Genomic DNA, 12500 nt, shown 5'->3' with positions numbered 1-12500 from the left:
AAAGTTTTTGTGTATGACTGTGGCATTTTTCATGTACAGTAATGACACAAAATAAGGGATGAAGGCAGAGAAAGGACAATTTTAGCTGTAAAAAATTGCATCCTCATGGCAGCCCTTAGTTCATATTAGAAAAGTCTGTTTGGTAAAGTGTGTGGTGGTGGTGGGGGGGGGGGGTCAAACAAGACGAGAGAACAAAAAAAAAAGAATCAAGTGTCCTGGACATTAATGCAATGGGTAACAGAAGCCACACATTAACATAGTGCAAGATGAAGGTATATGATACTGTAGGATGTGCTAGAAGCAAGGCAAGACAGAATGCAGGGAGGGGTACAAAACAAATACATTTAATTAGCATGAATATCTACTTAAATAAAATTAAAAAAAAAAACACAAATATTTTTCCACTTACCAACAAGCTGACTGCAGGGCATCCTGCCATGCAAGAAGAGGAGGTAGAGTGGACTACTGTACCAGATGTGCACTGTCAGGATTCTGGGAAAAGATGTTGGTTTTACACCCTCAAACATCACACACAATACCTGGCAATTGATGGATTGGTGCCAACCATCCAAAAACACGACCACAGTATTCAGCCACAACTCAAACCAAGAAAAAATACTGTTAGCAGTAGGTGGTAGAGTGGGCTACTGTACCAGATATGGGAATCATGTGCACTACCAGGATGCTGAACAGACTTGTTGGTTTTACATCCTTACACATCACACACAATACCTAACAATTGATGAAATGGTAGTCCTTCCTATTGCAGTACTGCTCACATATGGGCCAGAAGGGGCCATAACTACATCAAGGATGCAGTCTATCACACCAAGAAACTCAGGGAAATGTGCCACCCCATAAAAGGCATGCATAGTTCTGGCTTGGTCTTGAGGTGACACAAAGAAAGAGATGTACTGATCCACATGTGCCAAAAGTACCTGCAGGAACTACTGCAGTATCTTGATTCAGCAGCCTATGAGATACCCAGTGTGTCTCTGGAAGGTCTCCTTGGCAAATATAGTGAGGGCAACACATACAGTAGTATCCAGAGAAATAGGAAGTCCATGCATTCCTCCAGTATGGGGGTCTTGCATACCCACTAAGACCCTTATAATATCCCTGTCCACTCTGATCCTATCAAGTATCTCCTGAGTATCAAAGATTTAATGAGTTATCTTCTGTCTATATCTTCACCCTGCCAAGCACCTCTGGGTGCAAATGGTTCTTGCTCAGCCAAAGTGAGTAGCTCACATTGGGGAAAGAGCAATGCTAGCAGCAAGTGGCAGCATTTTTGTGGATTGCAAAGCAGATAAGATTGGTGAGACCCCCCCCCCCCTTTATATACTGTATCTGTGGACAATGTGAGAAAGCAGTAAAATTTCACTATGAATTGCAAACAGACAACAGAATGCTTCATTAGCATGCATTGGGCTACATCATTCCTCATTTACATCTCATTATGAGTTCATTTGAATATGCTTATTTACAGAGATTGCACATTCGCATGTGGACTCTGTTCATAGTTTAGTACTAAGCTAACTGACCTTGTGAGCCATTTTAAGCTTAGCCAGTTATCCTTTGGGAGACTCAAACCCTGCACCTTGTGCAGGGTTAGGCAAACACCTTAGCCATTAAGCCACCCTCCCAACCCCAACTGTGAATCATAACTTAGCTGAACTCATTCACCAACAGTGAGGATAACCTTAACACGTTCACATAATGACTATGAATACCACCCTAAATCTATCCCTTCCCTAGCCCTTACTCAACAGTGTTAAGTAAAATGTGCTGCCCTGACTTAGAAATGTTTTGTGTTAATTGTAGACCTTTTATTCACCTCAGGAGTTCTCTTCATTTATTCTGGTTAGTGTTTACATTCCACCTCAAGTCTGTGTGAGGGAGGCAATACAAAAACTGTCTGATCAGATAATGTGCTTGGAGCAGAATTATCCAAACTCCCTTCTGATTATTCTGGGGAATTTTAATAAGGCAAATCTCAGCCATGAACTTTCTAAATTTACACAGCATATAAAGTGTCCTACCAGAAACAGGAACATATTGGATCATTGTTATACAGTGTTAAGACATGCTTATTGTGCTGTCCCCATGCAGCTTTGGGCTTTTCTGACCACGGTCTGATTCATTTTCTTCTTATATATAAGAGCAAGTTAAAATCTGTTAAACCTGGTTTAATGCAGTGAGAAGGTGGACTATTGAGGCAAAGCTGAAGATGCAAGCCTGCTTTGATTGTACAGATTGGAGTGTCTTTGAAAATTCTGCTGCTAACTTGCACGAACTGGCAGACAAAATAACATCTTATGTCAGCTTTTGTGAGGATATGTGTGTCCACTAAGATCTGGTTAAAATTTAACAACAGTAAACCCTGGTTTACTGCTAAACTTAAGCAGCTTTGTTAAGCCAAGGAAGATGCACATAGACGTGAGGATAGAACTCTTTTAGACAGGCAAGGAACACATTAACAAAATAAATCAAAGTGGCTAAAAAGAACTATTCTGAAAAGCTGAAAAAAAAGTTATGCCTTACCATAACATTCCATCTGTGTTGTTGATCTTCATTCATTCATCACTGATGGGAAGTTGGTTCCGTCCTCGGAACCGAGCCGGCCTTATACCAAGCTCGCGCCAGCCAAAAACTCTCAAGCTAAGTTTTTACCCATAATACCCTTCTCCCTGTTACCTCAGATCGAGTTGCCTGTTATCAGTAAAACAGAAGCAACTTCTGCGCAATTGCCCTAACTCAACACTTGGACCCAAAGTATCCCCCAAGAGCCTTTGGAGGGGGAAGGAGGGAGGGATGTGATGAATGAATGAAGATCAACAACAAAGATGGAACGTTATGGTAAGACATAAACATAACTTCTTTATCTGATGTTGTTAATCTTCATTCATTCATCACTGATGGGACAGAGTCCCCAGCTACCTTGTGTCACTTGGGTGGCCCTTATGGAAGAATATTCATGAGCACCATTAAGCCAAAGGAAGCTCTCCCTCTAGAGACCAAATCCAATTTGTAATGGGTTATAAAGGTATGAGGATTAGTCCACATTGCTGCTGCACAAATATCCAAAGAAGCTCTCGAATGGAACACCACAGAAGTAGCCATACACCTAGTGGAGTGGGCCTTGATTTTCTGTGGTATAGGTTTTTTTCTCATGATGATAAATGAAAAGTATACAATCTCTGACCCATTTAGAAAGGGTCACTTTAGACACAGACTTTCCCATTTTAGGGCCAGAAAAGGAAATAAAACAATTGATCTGATTTGCGCATTTTTTTGTCCTATACAGATAGAATCTCGTCTGTTTATGCACATCCTTTGAATGCAGACAGTACTCTCTTTTATTAGAAAAATTCAGGAAAAAAGCTGTAAGGTCTATAGTATAATTAATGGAGAAATCCGATATTACTTTAGAGAGAAAGGAAGGATTTGTCTGGAGTGATACTCTGTCCTTGTGGAAGATCAAATAGGGGCGTTTTATGCATAGAGCATGGAGCTCAGAAATTTGTCTAGCTGACGTGATGACTACCAGAAAAAGAGACTTCCAGGATAATGATGTCACAAGTTGCTGCAGGTTAAAAGGGGGGATTTTGTCAGAGACTGTAGGACTAATGTGAGGTTCCATGGTTCGATAGGTAGTTTAATTGGAGGTCTAATATGTGAGACTCCTTTTAGGAAGGTTTTGCATAGACAATGTGAAATCAAAGAAGCTTTGCCAAAACCATTATGGAAGTTCGGTATAGCAGCTAGATGAACTCGTATAGTAGAAGCTGCAGAACCTTTTTCAAAGAAATTTGATAAATAATATAGTACTATAGTAACTGGGACTGAGTACAGATCTAGTTTTCTCTGCCTAGACCAGATTGAAAATCTCTTCCATTTGTCAAGATAAAGTTTTCTAGTGGATGGCTTGTGGGAGGCCAGAATAATATCACGCACTGGGGAGGAGAGGTTATTCTACATGGTGATCAGTGGAAGTGGAGAAACCAAGTGTCAGCTTGAGACTGCTTAAGTTCGGGTGGCTCAACCCATGGGGGTGAGAGATCAAGTCTGGAGTTGGATCCAGAATCCACAGTCGGCATAGAATTTGAGGACAGAGAAAGGGGGACCATACTTGTCGAGGCCAATAAGGAGCTATGAGGATCACTTTGCATTTCAGCCAGAGAGCTTTCTTCAAGAATTGGGGAATCACAGGGTGAGAGGGTAAGCATATAGAAGTCCCATGGGACAATCGTGGGTAACAGCATCCCTTGGGGACTCCCCCTGCAGGGGAATTAGGGCAAAGTAGTTGCTGTATTTGTGGTTTGATGGGGAAGTGAATAGATCACAGCAAGGCTTGCCCCAATGGTTGAAAATTTTTGTCGCTATGGACGAATTGTGGGACCACTCGTGAGGTAGGAGAATACATCTGCTCAGTTTGTCTGCAAGCACGTTTGAATCTCCAGGAATATATATTGCTATCAGAAAGCAGTTGGAAGCTATCGCCCATTGCCAAATTCTCATGGCTTCTCAACATAGGGGGTAGGACTTGGTTCCTCCTTGCTTGTTGATATACCAGACTACTGACATGTTGTCTGATTGGATGGCAATTGTCCCAGAAGAAAGAAAAGACTGGAATGCTTGCAATGCTAAAAGCACTGCCCTCAGTTCTAGAACACTGATATGCAGGTTGGCCTCTATTGTGGACCGCGTGGCTTGGACTGACATTCCCTGAAAAGGCACCCCCCCACCCTATCAGGGAAGCATCTGTGGTCACAGTGGTTGTGGGCTGAGGAGGTTGGAAGGGGTGGCTCCAAAGCTCTGTTTCTGGCCTCATCCACCAAAGTAGGTCTTGCTTACAACAATTGCTTACCTGAATCTGAAAGGACAAAGGATGATGATTTGGGTACTACTGAGTAGTAGAACCTATTGAAGGAGTCTCATATGAAGTTTTGCAAGAGGCACTATTAGAACAGAAGCTGCCATGAAACCTAGGAGCTGGAGGCCCTCCCATGCTGAAACCTTGTTTTGACAGAGTATTACCCAGAGTTGAAGCCTCAAGTCTTTGTAATCTGTGGTCTGGGAGAGAGACACTACACAGGAGCAGGTGTCAAATATTGCTCCTATGAACTCTATGGACTTGGTCAGTGTCAGGTTGGATTTCTCCCAATTTATTGTAATTCCCAAAAGTTTTGCCAGAGATAGAGTGTATTTCAGGACCGTTACCAGTAGATGATTGGTGGGGGGTGGTAAGGAGCCAATCATCTAAATATGGAAATACCCGAAATCCTTGCAGTTTCAAGTGAGCTGTTACTACCACCATGCATTTGGTGAACACTCTAGGGGCTGTAAAGAGTCCGAAAGGCAGGGCACAAAATTGGTAGTCATTGGCTCCCAGCCAGAAGCGAAGCCATCTCCTGGAGCATTTGTCCATTTTGATGTGGTAATATGCATCCTGAAGGTCCATGGAGCACATCCAATCACCATTCCCCAAAAAGGGGAGAATGGACTGAACCATGACCATCCAGGATTTTGTTTGGGTGACAAACCTGTTTAAAATGCTGAGATCCAACATTGGTCTACAGTCCCCCATCTTTTTTGGCACCAAAAAGAACCTTGAGTAAAATCCGGATCTGCATTGGTCTGGTGGGACTGCTTGGATGACTGTTTTTTTGACACAGCTTTTTTATTTGTAGAGCTGCTTCTTCCCTTTGACTTGGTGGGATGTTGGGGACTCGTCTTGGTGGCTTTGGGTAAGAGTTGAAGGAATGTGGTAGCCTCTAGTTATTATCTTCTGCACCCAATTGTCAGTAGTTATAGACTGCCAGGCAGCATGGTGCAGAGAGAAACATCCCCTGACTGCTTCCAGAGGAAAGCAATCAGGCCACTTTTCAGGAGCTCTGGTAGGACTGTCCAGAGAATGAATCTCTGGGTCCCTGGTTACATGGGCACCCTCTGCCTTGGTAGGGGCATCTTCCGGAAGAGTTACCCCTTCTGCCCCTGGGGGTGAACTCACCATGTGTGTCATGAAAAGGACCCTGAGACTTCTTGTGCCACAACTTTCCACTCCTCTGATTTCTGGAGGGGGTGGAAAAGCATACACCTATGGCAGACAGGGTTTTACCATCTTTCTCACACCTGGCTAGAGCGTCCTTCACTTTAGGGCCAAATAGTGAAGATGCTTCAACTGGAGCATTCAGGAAGGAAGACTTGAAAAGGTCCATGAAATAAAGGCGTATCCAGGCATGGCATCTCATAACAACTCCTGAATCCATAGCTCTTGCCTCCCCTTCCATTGCATGGGATATTAACCTCATGTACAAGTTCGAGATGGATTCCAGGGTTGCGAGCTGTGAGGCAACTTTGTCACTGACCTCTTCAGACTCATGTCCTGATAGAGATCCAGAGAGTTCAGAGATTGTCTCTTTGGAGCCTCATAAAATGTGCCAAATAGTTCAAGGACTGTATGGCAAAGGTTGATGAATCAAAAACTTGCTTCCCCAATCTGTCCACTGCCCGGGACTCCCTGTTGGGTGGATGAATAGTCTGGCTCTCTTTGGCGAGCTCCTTTTTCATGGCCGCCACCACCATAACATCTACTGGTAAACCTTTAGACCAATGTGGGTTATCCTTGGGGGGGATAGAATTTTATCTGGTCTCCAAAGGATTGACTCAGCAGAGTCAGGATTCTTCCAGGTGTGCTGCACCATGAGCTGGACTAGCTCGTCTGCAGGCAGGGTCACCCAAGAAGTAAATGGAGAAGCATGAATGGCCTGCAGGAAGACAAACTCCTCAGAAGGGTTGTTGGGCTTCCAGTCACCCCTCTGTTTCAATATTTCAAGGATGTCTCCAAAGGAGACATCATCTTTAGGGGGTGACTGAAGGGACCCTTCCCCTTCATTATAATCCATATCCTCTGTGAGAGACTCCTCCGGGGAGTCCACGTGCTTCCTCTTGCATGACTTCTTCCGTGGCACCTCTTCAGTGGGAATTTCTGAGGAGGACTCAGAAGAAGGGGTGCCCTGCAATAGGGCTTCCTGAGGTTCTCATGCCCACTGTCCAGAATCGGTGCCTTGTGACAGCTGCACCTCAGGGGGAGGGGATGTGTGGGGATCCGATCCTGGTGGTTTGCTTCCAGAAGCAAGTGGCTTCTCCATCACCCAGAAAGCAGGTCAAACCGAAGAGTGATGGGAGCCTGGAACCAAGAAGGACAACCTCAGAACCATGGTCACACCCCACTCCGCCGAACCCGCTCCTGAGAGAGGAGACTCAAGAAGAGTCAGTGTCACAGAGCTCCTGGCACCATGGATGAAGCTCTGGACACACTCAGAACCATACTTGGTACTGAAGAGGCTGCAGCCCAACAATGAACCTGAGAAAGACCTGGCTCTGAAGGAACTGAAGACCAAAGAGTTGGTTCTGGTGCCACAGTTTGGTCCCCTAGCTGCACCAATGTAGTGGGGACCGAAAAAGGCATCGGAGATGAAGACTTTGAAACCTGCAAGGAGGTCAAAGGAGGAGAGTAGGATGGAGTCCATGGAGAAATATTCCCATGTCTGACAGGAGTATGGGTCTTAGAGGGTGTAAGAATCCCCCGGCTGTCAGCAGCTGGTCCACAAGGCGCACCACATCAAGTTCGGAAAGGCTCCTGGTGGATTTAGTGGATATCCCCGACAGGGACTCTGGATGCTCAAGGAAGGGGATATATACCTTTCCCAGGAAAGGGTATCGAGTCCATGTTATGGTGTCTAACGGCACCGCTGTCTCGAGTTTGGAGACAGGGAGCAGTGGAACATCTATTACAGACATGGGTACAGTAGGTAGACTAGGTGCAGTAATAGCACTCAGTACCAAAATTGGTGTGGAAATAGTTACTGGAAGCTGGGATGCCAGTGGGGTCGTAATCATGGGTACCAAAGACATGCTTGGTGCTGAGGTGGCACTCGGTAACAAAAAGGATGAAGCAATCTGCAGTTTAGGAAGAGATGGTGCCATAGACAATGTCGGTGCTGAAATAAGTCCCGACAACATCAATGTAGTTAACAGAACTGAGGTTGGTGTCAAAGAGACTGGCCTCGGCTCCAAAGACACTTTAGGTATTTTTGACTTTGTAGGCTTGTCAAAATCACCAGAAGGTGAAGAGGGTAGAGAATGTGTTTTTTTCTTTTCCTTCTTAGGAGGGGGAGAACCCTCTGATGCAGAAAGACCCTCTGAAAAGGGCGTCGTAAGAAGGTCCTTCAGGATTAATTTGTTTTTCCGTTCGTTCAATGTACGCACTCTAAAACCTTTACAAATAGAACAAGGAGGCTGTATCAAGAGATGGGGACCCCCAAACAGTACACACAGTCATCATGCGACTCACAGTTAGGCATATTTCTACATTTTAAACATTGCTTGAAGCCTGACATAGTTTTCTTGTCAGCCATATCCGACCTACACACACACACACACACACACACACACACACACACACACACACACACACACACACACACACACTAAAACAACTCAAGAAAATTACGTTAGATAAGGATTATAGAGATAAAGTTCTTCTAATTCTTTTTCTTTCCTTTTTTTTTTTTTTTTTTTTTTTAATAAGGGAAAGGGAATACCAGCAATGGTATTTAAGAACTACCACAAGGGTAGGGAGAAAGGCCATAAAACCAATGGTGCTAAGAATACCCAAAGGTAATTAAGAAAAGTCACCAGGAAGGGTAAAAGCTAGTGATAGACAAAGATAGATAAAATTTTAGGAAAAAGATAAGAAAAAGTCCTATCACACTCTATAAAGTATCAGATACGATCAGCTTAGCTGAGAGCTGGCTATGCGGCAAACAAGATCTGGGGTAACAGGGAGAAGGGTACTATAGGTAAAAACTTAGCTCGAGAGTTTTTGGCTGGCCCGAGTTTGATATAAGGCCGGCTTGGTTCTGTGGATGGAACTGACTTCCCATCAGTGATGAATGAATGAAGATTAACAACATCAGATCAGTTTTTAGCCAATGATCCTGCTTCAGTGTGGAAAGGTCTACAAAATATTGCAAACTACAGGAAACCATCCCCCTGCACTGCAGCTAATTACCAGTCGCAGATGACACTGTTACCAGCTCTGTCAGTGTTCAGACTTATATGACTCTCTTCCACACATTCTCACATTCAGCCTGCATTAATTATCTCTGAGGCTGATGTGTATGATTTTTTTATAAGACAGCAAATTAAGAAAGCAGCTGGTCCAGATGGGGTTGCACCCTCAGGTTTAAAAACCTGTGCTGCTCAACTGGCTTCTGTTTTTACTCAGATTTTTAATAAATCATTAGAGCTGTGTGAAGGACCCTTATGCCCTTACAAGCCGCAATAATTCCAGTGCCTAAAACATCCAATATAACAGGACTGAATGACTACAGACCTGTTGCTTTGACATCGGTCATGAAAACTTTTGAGAGGCTGGTGTTAGCTCACTTCAAGGGTATTACAGCTCCCTCATTGGACCCACTTCAGTTTGCTTATCAAGAGAACCGGTCAGTGGATGATGCAGTTAATATGGGCCTACACTATATCTTGCAACATCTTGACAACCCAGGAACATATGCAAGGATTCTGCTTGTGGACTTCAGCTCTGCATTTAATACAATAATTCCAGAACTTCACTTGAAACTCTCCCAGCTTTCTATTCCTGTTTCCACCTGTTAGTGGATCACCAGTTTTCTAACCAATAGGAAATAGTAGGTGAAACTGGGGAAATTTACATCTAGTTAACACACAATCAATACAGATGCCCCCCCCCCCACACACACACACACACCGGGATGTGTGCTCTCCCCACTGCTCTTCTCCCTCTACACTAATGATTGCACCTCTAAGGACCCCTCTGTCAAACGTATTAAATACACAGATGATACAACTATCATCAGGAATGGTGATGAGTCTGCATACAGACAGGTGGTTGAGCAGATGGCCCTTTGGTATAGTCAGAATAATCTGGAACTGAACACACTTAAAACTGTGAAGATGACTGTGGACTTTAGGAGTTGCTCTACAATATTATCCTTCCTCTTTATATTTAATACTATTGTGGAGTCCTTCAAGTTTTTGGGATCTAAAATCTTCCGGGATTTGAAGTGGGAGGGCAATGTAGGGACCATCATAAAAAAGGCACAACAGCGAATGTACTTTCTGTGACATTATGGACATTATGGTTCAGTACAGTGAAGAGCACCATAATGTTTTGGTAGTGATAACATTTAAGATATTACCCAGATCACTGAACCACTGATTTATAAAATGCGTCTGCCAATTAGACACCACTGACAGTCTGGTTAGGAAGATTATAAACTAAAGGATGATGAAGGATAACAGCAAGAGTGTTGTGTTATGTAGTTATGTATTTTGTTCACCATGAAGTGAGAGTGTGTACTCTCCTCATGTTTAATACAAAATAGTCACAATGCTGACATTGTCAATTAACATCTCGTAATCATAGACTGCATATTATTTGATGGAGGAAAAAGATTGAAATTGCTCCTTAGAGTAGTAATCCAGCTTTGCTAGTCAATGCATAAGGATGGCAGAATTACTTCTGATCTCTGTTGTTGCACTATGTGGGAAAATAGAATAAGCTTACTTAATGTAAATTGCGCCTGTTAAACATTTTTTTAATTCAGCTGTAAATTATATCTGTTAAAAATGTAATCCAATTTTTAATTATGTCTGTAAAAATATTTTTTTGTAGTTTGGAGCTTTTGTCCCCAGGTTCCCACTAAAAAAGGATGTTTACCCAGTTGGGCTTTTCCAGTCAACAAATGGCAATAAATAAATAAATAAGTAAATAATGGACTTTTTCTGCATCCAAAGTTTGCTGATCTTTATATCTGGTGCATATTTAAAAATAAAACATGCAGACTATCTATTATGAAGGGCATTTTATAAAAAGGTGGTATGTTTCAGATTCATGAGAAAAACAATTTAAGTCTGCGAAATAGCTTTCAGCTTCTAGTAACATCAAAAATAGTCACAGGCTGCTCCTCCTGTCCACTGTGATATTACAACTTCTACAGGGTCATTTACTTCCAGTTTTGTAACATGTTAATGTATCCGGAGTTGAACATTTGTTTTTACAGCATCTCTGTAAGTTCCTTGAGGCTACATACATTCTATAGACTCATTTATTTTTCTGTTGAGCTTGTAGTCTAGTATCTAAAAGAGTGTTTACCCCTTATTTACAAGATGATTTAACATAAAAGTGGATTTACTAATTGCAGATGTCAAATGTATATGGTGCTAACTCAGTTTGCAATGTCTGGTGTGAATGACTTTTGCCACGAACTTCTGCAAACTTAATAGCCTAAGTCACTGCATGGAACTCCTATCATGTGGTCCATGTCTTATGTATGGGATGTTATATCTCATGCTACAGTACCTAGTATCAAGGAAAAACGTTTCCTTTAGCCCTTTATGCTGTAATGAGTTATTGATTACCCCATCAACTACTCTGAAGAGAATTCAGAATGACTTGTGCTGTCATGTAGCATTAATTACCGTGAGAGTACGTTTTTACTTCCATCATAGCTGCACATAACATGGGTACATATAAACTGGAAATAAATGTTAAGTGCCAAAACAATTCGTTCACATGAATATGCAGCTCCGTTACTTGCATCTAGGATGGAATTAAAACATTGGTTCCCTGTTATTAGCACTATGCAAGAGTCTCCTCCTCTCTGAATGTTTATAACCTAAAATCATTTGTGTTAAAAATCATACTTGCGCAAACATTACAGATTACAATGAGTGAACTCTGCTACGAGAAGTACAGAGTGAATAATCTATTACATGGTTGCAGGCAGCGGTGGGCCAGTCATTCTGTCAAAAATATCATTACTACTCTGACAATTTTCTATATATTTTAGAGGACTTCCTGCTACATAGAATGCTTATCTTGACAGCTTTAAATCCCGTGTTAAAAAATTGACTATTTAAATGAAGGCTGTATCTGTGAAAGGAAACAGTTAATTAATCCAGTATTATTTTCATTTTTGTATTTTAGGCAACCTTTCAGAATTTGAATGTTGCAATACTAGCCAGACTTCAGAGTAAAAACCCAGTGCTTGTACTGAATAAACTAAACGAGGAGAGACACGTGAGTATTTTCAGCAATTCCTGCAAGATTTCTGACAGACATTCAGTTTGCACCATTACCTTATGTAGGCAATTGTATTTTATTTAAAAATGACACATACTGAGTGTTCTTTGTAATATTTTTATTTATTTACTTATTTACTGAAATACCAGCAAAACCTTTAAGCATTAAGTGTTGCTTTATAATGGTTCAGTGCCAGCAGACAAGGTTATGGCCATGTCATCTGCATAAAAATTATAATCAAAATGTAATTCATCTTCTATAGTGACCAGATGAGCATATGATAAGCAGTCTGTGTTTACATGGATATAACACAAGCAATTAGATATTATTTTGTAGTGCAGCATGAAAAGAAAACGTGTTTGCA

The 12500-nt window shown here is 42.1% G+C and overlaps 1 protein-coding gene across 1 annotated transcript in view; it reads left to right on the top strand.

The window, feature by feature from the left end:
- The window catches only part of ITGA1 (integrin subunit alpha 1), a 2125719-nt gene that overhangs the window by 2060031 nt on the left and 53188 nt on the right, over positions 1 to 12500 (top strand). Inside the window, exon 28 of the mRNA XM_044077325.1 lies at positions 12041 to 12133. Coding sequence (XP_043933260.1) covers positions 12041 to 12133 — 93 coding nt within the window. The remainder of the gene's footprint in view (positions 1 to 12040; positions 12134 to 12500) is intronic.

The sequence above is a fragment of the Protopterus annectens genome, chromosome 1.part1 (genome assembly GCF_019279795.1).
Source record: "Protopterus annectens isolate FY-2018-M chromosome 1.part1, PAN1.0, whole genome shotgun sequence".
In the NCBI taxonomy this organism is placed as follows: Eukaryota; Metazoa; Chordata; order Ceratodontiformes; family Protopteridae; genus Protopterus; species Protopterus annectens.
This window is presented reverse-complemented; position numbering and strand designations above follow the sequence as displayed.